This window comes from Eschrichtius robustus, chromosome 12, assembly GCF_028021215.1.
Source record: "Eschrichtius robustus isolate mEscRob2 chromosome 12, mEscRob2.pri, whole genome shotgun sequence".
NCBI lineage: Eukaryota > Metazoa > Chordata > Mammalia > Artiodactyla > Eschrichtiidae > Eschrichtius > Eschrichtius robustus.
In genome coordinates, this window is record NC_090835.1 from 19,683,761 (window position 1) to 19,703,078 (window position 19,318).

Here is a 19,318-nt window from a genome sequence, read left to right on the forward strand (position 1 = left end):
GGGCCCACACCCAGCCCCTCGCTTCTCTTCGGAGGCCATGTGTCCTGTCCCTTTGAAAGCAGCCTTGACCCCGCGCCCTCCGCGAAACTTTAGTGACCGCTCTCAGTCCTGGCTGATCACAGTGTGTTTGGAAATGTCCATACGTTTCACCTTCCCCCAGCAGTGGCCATCTGATTTTTTTTTTTTTTTTTTCCCCTTCCTGATTTCTTCCAGCAACAGCAGGTGTCTACCCAGCAGTTGGCTTTCCAGCAGCAACTTTTACAGATGCAGCAGCTACAGCAGCAACACCTTCTGTCTTTGCAGCGCCAAGGCCTTCTAACAATCCAGCCGGGGCAGCCTGCCCTTCCCCTCCAACCCCTTGCTCAAGGTAAGCGTTGATGGTACAGAAGGCGCTGCTCTCTCGAGACTCCGGGGCGGAGGACGGGGGTGGGGGTCGTCTTCTTCCAGCTCATTGTGAAGGAGATTGTCCGTTTAAAACACGCCGATACACACTCAGAGGCAAAGTCGGATCAGGGAGCAGTGATGGACCTTTCCAGAAGCCAGAGTGCTCGTCAGCGCCCAAAGGAAGACCTAGGGTGATCTGGAGGCTTAGCAGGATCAGAATACTGCACGTTCTTAGAGTAAGAGAAGGCAGCGCTGCTCTGGCTGAGGGAGCGTTTCAATCAGATCTTCTCGCGTTTTCAGTTTGGAATCACAGATGCATTTTCTTGAAGGCTTCTGTTAGTCATTTTAAGATGTGTTGTACATCCTGTAACTTGCTCTGTGTTAAATCGTAGTGATGCTTTAGAAATGCCACTTTTTAATATCTAGGGAGAAATTCAGGTTTCTTTTTCTGTAAATGATTATGATTCATCTCTTGCCGTTACAAAAGCCAAGGTGGTTTTCTCTTGGGTTCTCCCTTTTCTTTCTTTTTGTATTCACCTGACTGTTGGTTTTTGAGCCCGTTGGTTCTGTACGCGTCAGAACAGGCAGCCTGTCCATCTCCAGCTCTCTTTCGAAAACTGGAGCCCTTTGAAAAGGAAACAAGATCTCATGGATTTAAAAATTTCTTTGGAAGAGCCATTGACGTGTTCTTCCAATGGGTGTTGGACGTCAGAAACAAATGAGTACTCTAGCTGTTTTCAGGACATCCTCTGGGTTTAAACAACTCTAACTTTCATGTGTGTGCAATGTGATACACAAGTGGATTATTCAGAACCAGCAAGAAGGAAAGGCAGGAAGGAAAGAAGAGTCATGCCGTGTTTTGAAATACAATTCCTCCATCCCGTATGGGGTGTGGTAGATTTCATTTGCCTCCTCAAGGCCCATGGTAGACTCGGATGTATGTGTATACGTGCCTTCAAGGCTGGTAGCTAAAGCCTTTGGTATCTTGGATTCAGTTTCATCATGAAAGGGTTCAAAATATGGAACGCCTTTCTCCCCTCATGGTGCTGAAGGCATGGCCGTGTGTTCAGTAACTTTTGGTGTCAGGTGGAGCCGGTGAGGCATGTGTGCGTGGAATCTTGATTCTCCCGAGTCAACCACACCCAACTTCTGTCCCTCCTGGGGTTCTTTGGGTTGTGTTTATGTTTTCAGTGTTGAGACCAGGGCTTTTTCCTCCTTTAACTTCCCTCTTGCCTCCCCTCCCCCTTGTGCCATTACTGCTCATCCGCGCAATATATAATCAGCATCTCCGTTGCTGTCAAAATAGAAGATTTGGTAACTGAGCAGTGCCGGGCGGGGTGGGGGTGGGGGAGGACACATGGGCTAATGCATTTTTGTGCTTGCGAAATGTTATAACGTGCATTAGTTACATCTTTGGGTTTATTGTTGGCAACGTCACCCGCTGGGCTGACACACCCACTGGACTCCGCTTCCACCTTGCCCATCTTTTCCCACTGCTCCTGTACTATTAAGTTTGTGCACTAAGGTTCATTGTTATAGTACATCAGTTAAGCGGTCCAAAAGGGGGCAATTGGGCAGTGACAAGACAAGCTCATGTGTAATGTGAAAGAAATGAATGTGGTGATGCATGAAGTGTAATCTCTGCAGTAACATATCAGAGACACCGGTAGGTAATTTACTAGTCATGGCATTGATTGATACGCTTAGCAGTCTGCTCTGACTCTTAGCCCCCCCCCCCCCCCGTGACATTAAGACGATGCATATTTACAGTCTAAGGTGGTACCTTTGTGTGCGCCCAGGATGCATAAACGCAAATGTAGATATTTCTCCCAGTGAAGTGAACCACCAGTGTCATTGCCATCTCTCTTGGAATCGGGAGGTTGGTTTTGTCTCCCCTAACCCTTCTCCCAAAGTGGCTGGAGAATTCAGTCATGTTGGACTACAACACAATTTTTTTTTTTTTTATCAGAGAGATGATGGCTTAAAACTGATGTCATTATGAGGTTTAAATCAACTTTCTGCTTGCTCGAACGTGGTCACCTGGGTATGGAGGTACAAGGACAAAAAAAGGTTGATCAGCTCTGTCTTGGAGCCAGTGATACCTGGGGTTGTAAAATTGAGTTCCGTGAACGGTAATCTGTCAGCTGTCCCCACAACATACATTTTTTAAACCTGTGTCTGCATTTTCTTTTATAATGAAGGGGCCAGTTGTCCTGGAAAAAGAAATGTTAGCAAGGCACAGGGTTTATGTGTTAAAAATGCTGGTGATGCCCACTTCTGGATATAATCATCATGGTTCTTTTACATACCTGTACGGTCTTGGCTAAGTTGCCTTAAACATGCATGTAGAAATATCAAAGTATACGAAGAGACAGAGAGTAGTATTTTGAAGGCTCCTTCCCCCCCCACCCCGGAGGTTTTAGGTTATGAAACAGCAGGACTTTTTTTTTTGGATGTTTTTAGGGCTGTTGTAGGATGTTCTCTCTGTTTTACATTTTTAGCATGTCTGTTTTTCCCTTGGTGTCTTTAATCATCTCATCTTCCTCAGCACCTGTAATCCCATACACTTTTAGTATCATTCTGACTTTTTAATTCTTTAAAATGTAAACTATAGCTGGGAGAAAATTACATGCCTGCTGATGTACCTGTTAATGGATTTGTTTAACTTGGTACTGTTATTCGTATGTACCATTTTTTGGAAGAAATGCATGCTTTCTGGACATTTGCTGTCCATTTAGTCTGATGAGTGACTAGCTTACCTTTTATCTGTCACAATTCTATCATGAGATCTCGGCTGTCAAATAACAGCATCCTTTGGTAGATAGTATTCATTGAACTAACAGTTTAACATCACTAACAAGGTGTAACATTGATGGAGGAGACCAATTTGACTGCCTTTCTGTGAGTCTGATGGCAATGTTCTTCACCGTTATTATCACATCGAAATTTGACCCAGAAGGATGCCTCGTTGTCAGTCAGCGAGTTCCTGTTTTATTTACCGTTTCTCCTTCTGGGCGAGGGAACTGATTTGCTAGCCTATTGGAGTAGCATTACTGTACTCTGTGGGCATAACAAGTGTAACAGGGCATTTCTCTTTGTCTTTATTTGCTGGATAAACAGCTTACTCTTGAAACACCTTCAAAGTTCTGCTTCTGTCGAGGGGAAAGTGTTAACACAGTTGTTAGAAACCGTGGTGTGTTCTTCCTTCCAACCTCCCATGCACCTGACCCAGAAATCAATTAGTTTGAGTTGAAAAATAGGTGGCTTGTTCTTTTCGTGTGTATTTACTCCCCAGAAAATAAAACTGGGTGTTGACTTGTGTGGCTTTATATCAGTGTGCTATCATCCACAGACAAGCCTATTCACTATTGTTTCAGTTGAATAAATAGTGGTCGGAGGGTCAGCCATCTTCGCAGGTAATTGTTGGTGTGCAGACATCAGCGGTGGCCTGTTAGCTACAGACACACCCCACGTGTCACCTCGCAAGGTGTTGGAAAATAATAGCCCAGATGCGGCAGAACCGGACACGGGATTGTGTGGTGACCTTTCGCTTTGTTTAATTTGCCTCCGAGGTTTAATTTCAGGGGACAAGTAATAATTGAATATGCCTAATAACTAAACGCTCATTTGGGACAAAATCCATCAAAATATAATTGGCATTTGATTCTTATGAAGGAAGAAGAAACCCGACTTGGCTGTCGAGGATGCGTTCGAAGAATATCTGACCACTTAATGTATCATTTGAAGCCTCCTTTGTAATATTTATTAATTGCAAAGACTCGAGCGTTTGAGCATTTTCGTGGAGAACCGTTAGGAGAGACCAACTGTTTTTGTTAACGCTCCTCTCAGAAAGGCGGGGAAGGTTATTGGTCTGCTGTGCCATAATTTACTCCTCTTTGATATGCAAACGATCCACGGTGAATATAAAAAAATCCTATCAGACTCATTTCACAGTTCTTAACCACTCGGATTCTCTGGAGTCCATCGCCTCATTAGACCAGTGCTCTCCAATGCTAGCATAATTAAAATCTTTAACAGTTTAGCAAAGTAAAGATGTTTGGCTGATCACGTTGAGATGATTATCTATCCATTGTATTCTAAATGACAAAAATAAATTAAATTTAGACCTTGGCATTTTTTATTATGTGTTTCAAATGAATGTAATGCGCACAGCCTTCTTTTTAAATTCAGTACCTTAGGTTTGGTCAGAAACAAGCCTGTTTCGGTTACTGCTCTATAGTTAGAAAATGGCAGGCTTTCTCGGATAGCTGGGTTCCAGTTGGTTGAAACAATGAACTGTGGTCCAGACGTCCAGTTCTGACGCGGCATTGCCTTGTGATGTCCAGGGCCTGTGATTTCTTCCAGGTTGTCCTCCTAAGTTGTTGTTTTTGTCAGTTGCCATTCAGAATATTTTTCTTCTCTAGTGTGTACGCACTGGAATATGCCTTGAGGTAGGATTTGGAAATCCTGGGCTGTAGAGGCATGCCGCCAGAATAAAGGCTGCAGGCCCACAATAGTGAGATTGGCATCCTGATTGTATCTCTTCTTGGGGGAAAAAAAAGCAAGTTGACACTTACTGCCTAAGACCCATGTCCATTCTGACCCCCTTAAAAACAAGAGAACTTTACTGCTCCAAGTTTCTTTCACGTTTTCATTTCATTCTGCAATGGTTCATTAGCATGGATCTAAGAAATGACAGTAATAATAGTGTTAACTTGTATAAAAAGTTACACAGTTTTTCAGTAGACACATCCATCAATTAAGCATGTGGTACAAGAAACCAAAATTAATGAGGAAGATAGGTGTGTTAATGAAATAATCATAGTATAATCAATTTGACTGTTAAAAGTTGAAAAGCATTTCAGGAAGACAATATGAATTCATAATTTACGTCTAAAAGTGATTAATAAAAACTGTATTTAATAACAGAGCTATTTGTCATCATTTAAGGCTTAAGCACAAAAATTATTCATTTTGTGGCTCGTGTTGTCATAATAGTATAGTTGAACAAATTTATTTTGAGCCCTTCTTTGTGTCTAAAAATACAGTAACATCTATCTGCATTTTTTCCCCCCCAGCGATTTAGAAACAACAGTTTGGATGGAGGCATACAGTCTTTGCAAGAAGTAGCTGTGTTCTGAATCCTTTTCAAGGGTGTCTTTTATGTGTGATGAGGGCACTTCAGGGGGAGGACACGTTCGTTCCTACCGTATTTGCCTTAGTTGAGAGGGAAGGAAAAAAACTGAGCGCACCAAACCTGCTCCCCCCAACACTAGGCTTTGTTTACTGACTCTTTGATTTAATTACTGTTTGAAGAGGACGGAATTAGCTGTTAATTGATTTAATTATCCAATTTGTTTGTTTCAGGCATGATTCCAACAGAACTGCAGCAGCTCTGGAAAGAAGTGACAAGTGCTCATACGACAGAAGAAACCACGGGCAACAATCACAGCAGTTTGGATCTGACCACGACATGTGTCTCTTCCTCTGCACCTTCCAAGACCTCCTTAATAATGAACCCACATGCCTCTACCAACGGACAGCTGTCAGTCCACACTCCCAAAAGGGAAAGGTAGGAACGCCCATCTGAGATGTGTCCAAAGCTGTCTTTCACGCGGAGGGGTGGGTGGCCCGGCCTCGCCATATCTTGGTGATCTCTAATTGGATCCATGTGACTGGAGTGTGCATATAATTACTTCAGAATGTATTCAGTATGGTGTGGGTGTGAAGCATCTAATTATTGTCACCTTTTCAACATGGAATTAGCACTTATGTAGATCGAACCTGAGCTTAGGAACTCGGGCAGAGTCTTTTGGTCTCTCATTGGATGGGTTGGATTTCCAGGCTTCCAGGCTTATTATTCTTTCTGCCAAGTGCCCGCTCCGTACAAGCTGATTTCCTTGGCTTTAAACATCTTCTAAGGGAATAGCGTTGTCTGCTGTAGGCTGTGTTGAATCATGGTTTGAGAAAAGGTAGAACGCACACTACTCTGCACTGCCCTCCTTGAAGGCAGGGAGCCCATCTTTTTCATCATCGTGTCCCCAAAGTACTTGGCCTTTTTTTTTTTGGAAACCGTCAGTGAAGGTTTGAGGGATGGAGAGATGGAAGGGGTCCACGTGTATACACACACAAGCATACACAGCCACGTTCTCCTGCTCATGGGACATATGGTAGCATTGACTCAATTTCTGTATTCCTGTTTGGAAGTTAAGACTTTATATTTTTTAATTGCCCGGAGCTTCACTTGGATGTTAGCTGAAGCTGAGGTTGATTGGGAGATCTAAAATATATCATGTGAGAAGACAGCTCTAAGAAAAGGAAGCTGTGAATCCATGTTATTATACCTTAGCACGCAGAACTATTAGTTCCACTGTTCAGTGCTTTTCCAAAGTAGAAAGTATATATAAAACTTTTTTTTCGGTTTACTATTTTTAAACTGTTTCCTGTGTATTTCATACGCAGAGTGTCCACCCACAGAAGGAAAGAAACCTCAAAAGTAATAGGTGATAGTAAGTGTCATTTCCATCAGGAAAACCAGATTATTTTGGTTTTTTTAATAAAAGTGACCCAGTGAAAGGATTTTGAATTTTATTTTTCACTTAAGCAGTTACACATATAATTTCATGTATTTCTTGAAATAGTGAACATTAAGAAGCCCACTGATTTAATTAGATTAGATTAGATTTAGATGATTTAATTATCTTTATACCAGCAACATTTTATCCATTTAGAGCTTGGTAAACACAGAAAACAGTATATGAATGTTTGTGTGAGTGTGTGTTTGTGTGTATCACCGTTCCAACGTAAAAACCATGAGAGGTTTCCAGAGATGAGATTATATATGTTTTAGCCAAAACTTGCAACTGTCCTTTTAAAATCACTTTAGAGTTTCTGTGGCAGACACAGAAAGACTAAAAGATGCTTATAACTTTTTGGTTTAGAAGAGCCTGAAAAATAGAATGGTGGGCAGTAAGAATTGATTTGGAGCCATTGGACCAAATGTGGCTTCTTTTGTTTCCAGTGAGGATAGATTTGTATGTCTGGAGACCAGTCTTAGCTCTCGCTTTATAATCTCTTAGGATGCCTTTGTAATTAAACAAACAAACAAACAAACTAGACTTTAGATAGCTTTTGAAGAAAAGGTTCTAGGCTGTTGTCCTTTGCTCTACTTGCTTTCGGTATCCTGAGGTTGACGCTGTCCATTTACTGCAGGGGGATCGAATTACATCTTTATCCATAGGCAGAGCAGGAGGCCATACGCTGAAAAATGCCAACTGATGCACTTAAGGTATTTGTTGTAATCTTGTCAGCCATTGTGGAGCCTGCACAGATTTCCTGTGACACAGAAAACTCTCCCTGTTTAGATGCACCATGCTCAGTTTCATCCTAAAAGGTTATCTATCTGGAGTCAGGTAGTAGATTAGCAAGGAGGCGAATAGGAGAAGAATAGCCCTTTTCATGTCTTTAGGTGCATTCGAAAGTAAATGGATCTCAGAGACAGTCTAATTCTAGGAGAATCAGTTTGTTGGATTTCTCGTTTTATGGTCCTTATGTGTCTGCACAAAAGTTGGGCTTAATCTTCATTTATACTACCTACCAGCATTAGAATAAGGATCAGAAAAGTATTTAGATTCCACTGAACCTTAATCTGGATATAAAAACAGGCTGACTTTTCCAACTGTTCATGCAAAGAAGAAGCAACTGCGAAATTATATGCTACTGCTTAACCTCTTGGACCTCTCAGTTTCTATTACCTGGGAGGTTCCTAGGCATGGCTGGATTAAAACAGATTCTAGTCAGCACATTTTAACTGAACGTAGCAAATTTGCCAAATGAGTACCCTTAGGTTAAAGACACGTCAAAAACTTACAAACTTAAAAAATTGATCACTAGAAATTCAATTATTAGTTAGCCAGCTTTGTATATAAGGACTTATAATGAGTGTTTTTACCCTCTGAGGGTTTATTTTAAAATCTCGTGGGGTATTACTGTTGAAATAGTGTAAGATGGTTAAAAAAAAAAAGCTGTCACTATCGAAATATGTTCTCACTTACACAGTGAGTTGTCATTTGTCTCAGGAGTCCCTTGGAGAAGTTTCATCCCTTACTCACCAAGGGCATTTGTGAAATGGATCTCTTTCGAAGCTCTCCCTTGATTTCTGCGTAATATTCCCCACCACATCCCACCGCCGGTGCTCCTGGATCTGTAGCTTAGGTTACCAGCTTTAAGGATTCTTTCTGAAAGGACTTGGGAGTGCTCTGTGTAAAACTTCATCGGACCACGGTAATATCGTGAGAGTTTCGGTGTGTTTTTCAAGTTGCGAGATGTCTCCCAATCACGACTGGGCCGCGTGTTTCCGTGCCATGTGGAAGACCTCCCCCGCCCCCTTGCATCCTTCGGGCTCCCATGAGCAGCCGCCGCAGCAGCAGCTCTGGGGTTTGGTGAGCTGCAATCTGTTAAGGAGATAAATCATGTGCTTGGCCCGACACTCCTACTCTCCTCTTTAATTTGTCTTACACAAGGAAAATTATAATTAAATCATTCAGGGTAAACCCTTGAGTGTAGAGAAGGGAAAAAAAAAAAAACACACTTTGGTAAAGATTGCCAATAGAAACCCACTTCCCGGTCGCGCAGGGTAGAGACATGTATCAATATTCAGCACTTTCAGGGGAGGAGCGGCCCATGTGATTTGTGAGGCGATTGCCATCGCTCCCATCAGGGCTTGTTAAGATCCTGTCCCTGTGCAGTCACGGACCTTCCGCGTCATGAGAATGCAGCACTGGCGCCATGCTTCGTGCTTTGATTTCCTTCCGAGAATTTAAGAATGTTTATTGTGCTGATTTTATATATATATTATACATATATAAAATATATATGTATAATATGTATATATTCATTGGCGCGATAAACCTGTCTCTGTTGTCAGGGCCTGAGAGAAGCGTGGTGGGAATGAAATTCAACAGGCAGGAGCTAAAGAGAGCTACAAAGGGAAGCAGGCACATTCATACCTCTTACTGTCATTTAATTCCACAAGACCAGGGCGTCATGACTTCTTTGGTAAATAGACAAAACAGGGATACCTGTAAACACGAAGATACTATCTCGTTTCCGTAACTTGTCTGACTATCTCACTTTAGGAAATTCCAAGTTTTGGTGTGGGTAAACAAAATCAACGGGCGTGCAAATGAAACATTTATTAAAATGCTAAATTTAGTAAACCCCTTTGAGCTTCTTGGATCAAAGCAGCTATGTAAATACAAATAGCAATTACTACTTAAGTAATTGCCTGAATTAAAATTCTGACTATCACATTATATTATGGTGCACTAGGGAAAGGGCAGGGAACTCTCATTTAATGCATTTTTTTCTCTGTGCCAAGCAGCTGGCTAAACTCTTACCTTTGGAGGGATGGCTCATTTTAGCCACGTGACTGCTGGGAAACAGCAGGGTTTATTATACCCATTTTACAGGTGAGGAAGCTGAATCATCAAGATTAAATAAGTGACCTAGGGTCACAGAACTCATTAGCGGCATAGCCGAGATCGAATTCCAGTCTCTCTTTTACTTCATCAAACAGCACTTAGACATTCCATTCAGTATAGAAGTGAATACGTAATTATGATAAATAAAAATCAGTGCTCCTAGAAGAAATTTTAAAAATTCAATTCAACAAAACGTGTATTGACTCAAAATCCTAGAGTTCCCTCTGTTAAGGTGGATACAGATAGTTCCTAGGCGTCTCGCGAAGGGAGGGTGGGTGGAGAGGATTTGCAAAATATAAATCATTTACGGTCTGAAACGGCACATAAAGAACAAAAATGGACCCCATGCAGGATTTGCACACAGGCAGATGCAAAACAAGCCTCTCCCTCCTTTCAGTGTATCCTGACTTTCCTTCCTGCCTTATAAATCTTGCGTTTCCTCATTGAACACATCATCTGGTCTCTATTCTGTTTCAGCTGTCCTTCTGTAGTCCATATCAGAGATAGTCCTTTTTTCTGATCCTCCCCAGCTTTTTGCTTTTAGTTCAACCACCATTAGTAGATATTTTGTAACTTGAATGTGTCTCAGATGCATAGCTCTTCTAAATATTTGTTCCAAGGTTTTCCTTAAGCATTTGGTGAAACGTTTCTTTAAACTCTAGAGAGATCCCAGGTTGTGCAGCCTCTTCTTTCTTTGAGGCTGTCATATTCTCAGAATCAGGTGACCCACACTGGGCACCTCTCTCTCTCTCTCTCTCTCTCTCTCTCTCTCTCTCTCTCTCTCTCTGAGGCCTAACCTGCCTTATGTCCTTGCAAGGTACCTTCCTTTTCCTTCTCATTTGTTGACACAGCCCTGTGTATTCCAATTGCTTGCGATTTCCACACTTCCCAGCTGGCAGCTGCCTTCAAATAACCCCTGAAGGTTTACGCTTGGCTCGTGGACTTTCAGACAGTTTCACTTGATTCACAGTCTCTGTTTTTGATTTGTGGCCTCTTGACATATTGCCGTGGATTTGACTATATAACAATAACATTTGTGTTGACCAGCCCTTCTGTTTTCAAAAGGCAAGGGACTCTTGAGTCGTGGACATGCTTGGTGTTTCGTTTCCCTTTCTTTCTTTCTTTTTTTTTTTTAAACTAAATCCTCTGTTGATGAATAAATATTGGTGCTCTTGGTTTCCTCGCTAACATTCTAGAAGCTTGGTTTCAGAACTCTTCTGGTTACACAAGCATTTAGCTTTTGCATATTTTCATATTCATATTTAGGGCCTCTGGAGCCAGAAATTTAAGTAGTAAGCTCTAGGTCCTGTGACTCTGAATAGATCTTCCTCATTTCAACCGGTTTTTTTTTTTTTTTTTGTATTTTGAAAATCAGATAATTTCTTTTGTATTTCTTTTGATTTGAAGCACTTGAGCAAACTAGTGACCCCAAATCTTCCCTCCCCGTTAGATTCTTTTGGAGAACCTGCAGTCACGTTGTCCCAAATTGTCCTCAGAATTCTCACTGCTACTTCTTGCCCATAGAGGTTGAGGCATTTGATCTGTTACACGGGTCAGCAAATTATGGCCTACCGGCCAAGCCCGGCCCGCTTCTTATTTTGTAAATAAAGTTTTATTGGAACACAGTGAGGCTTATTCATTTACACAAAGTCTGTGGCTGCTTTCACACTACAATGGCTGGCTTGCACACCATTGTAAAGCAATTATACTCCAATAAAGATGTTAAAAAAGAAAAAAAACAATGGCTGGCTTGAGTAGTCACAGCAGAAAGCATATAGCCCACCAAGAGTAAAACATTTACCATCTGGCCATTTACAGAAAAAGCTGGCCGACTCCAACGTTAACCATCAGACCAGTGTTTCCCAGATTGCCTGATGATAATAATGTCACAGGTATTTGTTAAAATATGCCGCTTCCTAGGCCTCTCCTGTGAAGATGTGGATTCCATTGGTCTGAGATGGGGTGTGGGAATTTTCTGTTTATCATGCCTACCCTAGATTCTTGCTCCTCAAAGGCTGTAGACCAGCAACTTCGGCATCACGTGGGAGCTCGTTAGAAATGCAGAATCTCAGGCCCCACCCCGGATCTACTGCATCAGGGTCTGCATTTTAACCCAGTCCCCGGGGCCTTGACGTGCCCATTCAAGCTTGAGAAGCACTGCAGGTTAGCATGCTCAGTGGACCTGGGTCTGGGCACTGCTGGAAAGATCAGAGTTTTCCCCCCACATTTTGATGATGCTCCCAGACACGTCCAGTCCACAGAACCAGCGGTTTGCGATTCCGGTGTGAGCCAACAGAGTACAGGTACTGCTACCGCTGGAAGGAATCAGAAGCTGGCATTTGATGGTGATGATCAGGCAGCTAACTTTGATTGAACTATTACTTTGTGCCAGTCCCAGCGCATAAAGGACTCGGCAGAAGCGTCAAGACTGATTTTCCCATTGTATCCTCACGACAGCCCTGTGGGGTCCTGTCCTCTTTGTACAGGTAGCGTTGGGCCCAGAGGAAGTTTATAACTTGCACGAGCCACCCAGCTAGTTAGGGACCAGGCAGGGATGGGAACCAGGGTGTCCCCGAGCCTAACGTCCTTGCAGCGGCTGCCATATTCTGCTGGTTCCCACATGGGAACCACTCTGCTCATCAGAACCACCTGGACTCCTCCCCAGACTCTGGGTTACAGCCTCCAGGGGATAGAGCTGAGGGATCAGAACCAGACCATAACCTTCCAAGGTTAGGCCATAATCAGGGAGAAGCCCCACGCGTTTCTCTGCGGCCCGTTCTTCTCCCCCGCCGCATCTTTTTGCAAAGAGGGGAGGCAGGGTGCTGCACACAGGTGACGAGAAGTGGAGAATATAGGAAGCAGGCGGGGCATGTCCTGTCAGGTGTTGTAGGGACAAGAAAGAGACAAGGGTGCAGCCAATTGCAGAGGCCTACACTCAGGTGCTGCTTTCTGCTCCAAAGCAGACTCTTGGCAGCGTCAACTGTCCCATGTCTATCTGCAAGGGAAGTCGCCTGTTTAGGGCAAAACTGTCCCTGCTTATGTCGGAAAGACGCTCCTGGGGACCTATCAACATTTCATGCCCCAAAGTGCTACTGGGTGTTTGGCGATCATCACGTTTAGAAGAGCTGTGATCATTTCCTCTTTCTGCTTGAAACCAGTTGCTTCTGGGTTTTAGAAGTAGAAGGAAAACTTCTCTTAGGGTGGTGTGCCATGGTGCCGTGTCACCTCCCATCATTCCACACATTCAGGGAGGGCAAAGGGAGAACACCTTGAAAATACTGCCACATCCTGGGGGATCAATTTATGGATTTTCTTGACTGTTCACTTCATGGGGTGATGAAAAGAAAAACTCAGCTGTTATTTTCAAACAGCTGTTATGTCTTATCTCAATAAAATGCCTTTTACCGTAACACAGCATCATTAGACCCTATAAATCTTTTTCTATTTATTGTGTTTAAAGGATAAATACTTTCCAATAAGATGACATCATGGGTCTGGAGAGTCACATTTGTTTTACAAGTTTCTCTTAAATTCGGTTGATTTTCATTTTTTTTCTCCCTTGGGATACTGCCTAATATGAATCTCAACCATGGGCCATTTCATGTCCAATGTGCCAGATTTCTCATGAAAACTCAGCTTTGAACCCCCATTTTCTTTCCTTATGGAGGTTAGTCATTCTTTTCTGATCAGTTGCTCTTGCTGATAGGGTTTTTTTTCCACCCTCTCCCTTGGTTGGCACCCAGGTATTTCATAGGTGCTTGCGCTTGTGTGGAAGCACCTAATGTACGTTAGCTTTCTTAACGTTTATTCCATACCAAGGGTGAAAAGGAAAGCATACGGCAGAAGAACGGTGAGGTCCCATCTTTTGGGAGCTCTGGTGGCATAGCCCATTGTACTGGGTTTTGCCCTTTTACCTGTAAAAGAGTCTGGTTGAAATGTACACTTTACCCCTTGGATTAACTGAATAGAAAATTTTCTTTGGTGGATATGGGTCCATCCAAAAGTGGAAAGGGAGGCCAAGGGTCAACGGAACGCTGTGTGACTTGGAAAACTCCTAGTGGTCTTCTCGCTTTAAATGACAACTAGGAGTCCCATGTTTTTCAGCCAGCGATGGGGCCCCGTGAGGAGGAACCTATCCAAGAGGCTTAAATGGAAGGCACGTCCTTTTTCAAGATTTACCAAGATGCCATTTTGCACCAGGGCCACCTGGCAGCCTGGCTCTGCGGCTCTTTCCAAGGGAGGCACCACGGTGCAGACGTGCTCGCTCGGGTGATACAAGTGAGTGGCTACACGTGTACGGCCGTCCTCACTTTCTTTATTCCACCCCCCCCCCCTTGTGATCAGTCAAGGCCTGAGTATATTACAAAGCATATTCTCCTCATTAAAACAATAGTGGAAGCTCACAAAGGGAAATTGTTAATATGTGTTCCAGCTTGTCATTTCTGCCTGTGTGAATAAAGCAGATAACCGTTCCTCTGGGAAACTATTTCGGGAATTGAGCAACAGATACGCTAGCCAGAGAATTCTCCTAACTGTAATTTTCCTTTTTGTGTGTACTCAGAAATAACATCCTGCTGCTGGGCTCCTCCGTGCCTCTGCACAGACAGAGCACAATTGCCACAGCCCAGGTGGTGTGACTACGGGACAATCCCCTGGGCACATGTCGCCAGGACTTGTACAGCTTGTTCAGTGTCTTCGTCCATATGGCAGCGTGTCCCATTCACAGAAAGGCGCCGGGGCTGTGCCTGGTGGGTACCGTGGTCAATGTAGTATGAAGAGAAGCCCTCCACTCACAGCGGCCTCTGTGGTGCAGTTTGTTTAATGGCAGATCTGAGTTATCGCGTGCACGCGTGCACACGCGCGCACGCGCGCACACACGCACACACGCTCAACGAAGAAATTCCAGAACAGCCTTGCTGGTTTCCTTCCCACCTAACCCCCCTCCTTTTATTTTTTAGAAGCCAGCGGTTAACCCAGCAGGTATAATTCAGGTCCATGAAACATACCTGGTTCATAGAAAGTCATTTACACATACATACACACCTTTCTGGGTGGTTGTTCGTGAGTTAATTTAAGTATGACATGGCTGTCCTAGAATTCGTCTATAAACTCTGCAGCTTTTATTTTTCTCTCTCTCTTTTTTTTTTTTTTTTTTTTGTGTGTGTGTGTTTTCAGTTGTGAGAACTTATTTTCATTGTACAGTTTGGGTTGCTGGGCTAGTGGTTTTAGTTTTTACATCTCAAAAAAGGGAAAGGGAAAAGGAAAAGCAAATCATTACCAGCCTTAGAAATCTGAGAGTGAGACATTCCTTGGAGGGCTTATTAAACTGAAGAGGGAGAATCTAGAAAACAGAGATTTCCCAGTGAAGAAGGTGAAAAACAGGAACATTTTAAAAGGCACTTTGGAAATTTTACCAGAAGGCAAAGCCTTCTCCATTTATATACCCAAATGTTGTTCAGCTTTTGTGTAACTATTTGTATTCTCTTTTGGTAAACAAACAGACCCTATAGCAACTGTAGCTGATGGTATTTATACTACCTGTAAGACTTCCCTAAACAAATAGGCACACTTTTATGACCTTCAGATTTCATTCCTTTTATAGCCTTCAAGGAAATCAGTCGAATGGCAAGTTGATCTTCCTTTCATTTCCTTTCCTTTCCTTTCTCTTTCTCTTTTTCTTTTTCTTTCTTTTCTTTCTTTTTTTCCTTTTTTAAAAAAAATATGCTGAGGTCTGTCTTTGAAGGATCTGTTCTGGGTGTGTATTTTACATCTTGGCTGTGAATGTTGAGTTTGAAGGTGTATTATGGCAAAAGGAAAGAGAAACCTAAAGTGTTTGTGTAAATGATGTGGTATTTGCTTTCAGGAGGGGCTATTTTAGTCATCTGGTGGAATTTCAGGTTATACATCCAAAAGGCTAAAAAACTCCACTGAAATAATTACTTATAGACCTTCAAATTGGACAGGCATCTCTGGCTTCGTGTCTCCTTTTTATATCTGAAATATTGATGGAAACATTCTGGTACACATGAGCCCCTATATTCAACTTACATTTTTCCATATGAGTCATATTTACGACAAGAACAAGATGTCTCCGTGTTAAAGATCAGTGTGAGAAATAAATGGCAGCTTACTTTAATTAGAAAAAAAAAATGACACCAAGAGCTGGAATAATCCAGTAGTGTTTGAATAAATTAGAGGATTGTACAGGCAGAAGTAAAAGAAACTTAGCAAGGATAAATGAGGAAGTTGTCCAGAGTTCAACAAAAAAATCCTGCCTTTGCAGGACAGAAGTCACCAGACAGTACTGAGGCAGATCGGCTTATTCTGCAAAACTTCACTAACCCCGTCCCAGGTGTCCTAGGCTTTGAGGGATAGAACCGTGAGCTTGACAAAGTCTGACCTCATGGAGCTGATGTTGCAGTGGAAGAGAAATAGAACAAACAAATAATCACGTAATAAAAAGACAGATAGAATGAAGATCTGAAGAAAAAAAAAAAAAGTGAAGCAGGAAGAGTGGGGCTAAGGTCACTGTTTGGATAAATGGGTTTGGCAAAGCCTCTCTGAGGAAGCGACCCTTGAACAGACATGAAGAAGTCAGGGAAGAGCTCTCCAGGCAGAGGGCACAGCAGAAGCAAAAGACCTTGAGGCATGTTTTGCTAGATCATGGCTCTTACCTCGATTAGTGCGGGGGCAGCTTTGTTGTTTAGTGGTTAGGAGTGTGGACTCAAACCGGACGGCCTGCATTCCAGGGCAGGCGGCCCACTCCACATATTTAATCTTGATGTGCCTCAGTGCGCCCTCCGTGAAATGGGTATGTTACCAAGCCTGGCCTCATAGATGAAATGAGTTCGTACACGTTTTAGTCTCTGGCACATAGGCAGTGCTCCGTGAATACTAAAGGATTATTGATGATTTAATTAATTAAATATTAATGACTCTTGTTTATTGTTAAAGTCATTTACTCGTGCAAGCCACCTTTATTGAGCATTTACATACTAATAACTCTATAGGTTCTGGGAATTAAAAGATGACTCGAATGTAGGTCTTTCCCTTAAGGAGCTCACAGTCTAGAGAGACAAACACAGAGGCAGACACTTGCCAACACAGTGTAAATAATGCAGTAATATGAAGATAGGCAAAATGTGATGGAGTGTATAGTTCGTTAAACGTGAGCACTGGTGGAATATCGTCGCGTCTATATTTCCACCGCCCCCACGTTTGCATCAGGTGAGATTTTTGGATGCAGTGGACTCCAGGAAGGAAAGGTTCCATGTCCCTTGTCGATTGCCGTGTCCCAGTCATCTAGCACAGCCAGCCTGGCATGTGGTTGGTGCTGCATTTCATTGCAGAGACCGCATGTTCGGAATATAGTGACTTTATGAGATATTAAGGCTCAGGAACTCGTTAATAGTAGCTGCTACCCGTTGGCCACGGATGCTGTAGAAGTACCTGGTTAGTCTTTGTTGACATTGATACTTATGTGCTCCAAAACAGGAGGGAAAATTTGGATTTCTGGTTACATTGATTCTCAGTCTTTAGCTCGCATCAGAATCATCTGGAGGACTGGCTAAACTACAGATTGCTGGACCCTAGTCTTACTGTTTCTGATTCGGTAAGTTGGGGTGAGGCCTAAGAATTTGCATCCCTGACAAGTTCCCAGCGACCGAACTCTGAGAACCACTGCTGTAGGACCTCCCAACGGCTGTCCTGACGCCATGGCATTCTTCCCCTTCTACGATTCAAAGTGACAGAGGAGGGATCTTGATAACTATTATTCACTAGTCTTTAAGGACAGTCTGGGTCCAGTGCCAAGACTCAACATTTCAAAGAGAACAATTCTTGAGACTGTGACCCAATGTGAACTATTTCATGGAACAAAATTCCTTTTAAAAGTTCCTGATGTTGGCCTTTAAATCATTTGTAAGTACTCTGGGTCTGTCTTTCTAAATTTTTTTTTTATGTCCGAAATTGCTTTTTGTGCTTTAGTCACCTGCCTTCTCTCATCCTATTCCTTTTAGCATTGAGCTTCTATTGATACTCAAAGGCCCAGATCAAATATTACAGAATTTTATGGTCCAGCCGTCTGTTCAATTCTCTCTCTTTCCCCTCACCTGGGGAATTGGGCAGAACTCTTCTGGAGAGGATGAGAACTTAGTCACAGTCTATACCAATGACCTCCAAATGTGTTTGATTAGTCACCCCATGAATATTAAACTTTTTGAGTATGCACCCCTACTAAAGATACTTTTAATCAATTATATACATGCTTAATATAGTACCTGCAGTATAAAAATTAAAGAGTAAGAAGGTGAGAAATGTATACACATAGGTACACAAGTATCTATTCATACAAAAGTTCTAATATTATCTTAACACATGCATACAGAAATGGTAATATTATCTTAGCACCCTCCCGTGGATCTTCTTACGAATCCCAGTTTATAGGCTCTGATCTAGGAACCCAACACGATGCTTAAGCACAAAGTAGGTGTTTCATAAAACATGCAGAGGGACTTCCCTGGCGGTCCAGTGGTTAAGACTTCACGCTTCCACTGCAGGTGGTGCGGGTTCGATCCCTGGTCGGGGACCTAAGATCCCACGTGCTGCGTGGCATGGCCAGAAAAAGCCCCCCAGTAACCAAAACAAACCGACAAACAAAAATGCTGAATCAAAGGCAGAGAAGAGTTTAATCCAGTGACCATTCATGAAGCATCTTGTACTGCTGAGACATAAAAGGAATGACATAAAGTAGGAAGTAGTTCTTAGGAAACATAAATGCAAGTGCCTAATGGTTTTGAGCCATTTTATTTCTCTAAGTCCCTTGTCCCTTCACCTCCTGCTTCCTCATCTGGCCCTCACACTTCTGTTACGTGATTCTTCTGCTTCTGGAGTATGCTTGTGCTGACTTCCATAGAGAGTGTCAGGGGCAGGGATTAAATGAGAAGAATTAGTGTTGGAACTTTCATTTATGCTCTTTGGTTTTCCGGGTCTTGTTGTTCCCTCTAACATATGGACAAGGTTCCACACAGACCTCGTGACTCTCCAGTGCAAACACTCGCGTGGACATAATGCGCATGCCTGCCTAATGGTGTTAATATCTTTTGGATTAGTGGTCCCTATGTCTGTATTGACACAGTTGCTCACAGCCCCTCTTTGGAAAGCATTCTGTTTTCTTAACGAGATCCCACCGTTAATGCTGCCAGTGGGAAACTCTCACTTACAACCTCAGCATAGCGATCGCCCTTATGGGTGTCAGAAACAAAAGCTGGACCTCTGCCTCTTCTTGCCCTTTTCCTTTATGTGTCCCTTCACTCGTCACCGTGCAAACACAGGCATTCGGCCTTTGTCATCACCCGCTCTGTGCTGGTGATGGATCAGAGCACAGCGACCGGCCCGCAGGTACTCCCCCGCTCCTTCTCTGCTCCGTTGTCTTGCTGTGCCACAGGCTTCGG

The 19,318-nt window shown here is 42.9% G+C and overlaps 1 protein-coding gene across 10 annotated transcripts in view; it reads left to right on the forward strand.

The window, feature by feature from the left end:
• FOXP1 (forkhead box P1) overlaps positions 1 to 19,318 on the forward strand; it is a 586,136-nt gene that overhangs the window by 498,240 nt on the left and 68,578 nt on the right. For all 10 annotated transcript variants that reach the window (XM_068557265.1, XM_068557270.1, XM_068557271.1 and 7 more), the window contains 2 exons: positions 214 to 367; positions 5,752 to 5,956. In XM_068557265.1, the coding sequence (XP_068413366.1) occupies positions 214 to 367; positions 5,752 to 5,956 (359 nt within the window). The remainder of the gene's footprint in view (positions 1 to 213; positions 368 to 5,751; positions 5,957 to 19,318) is intronic.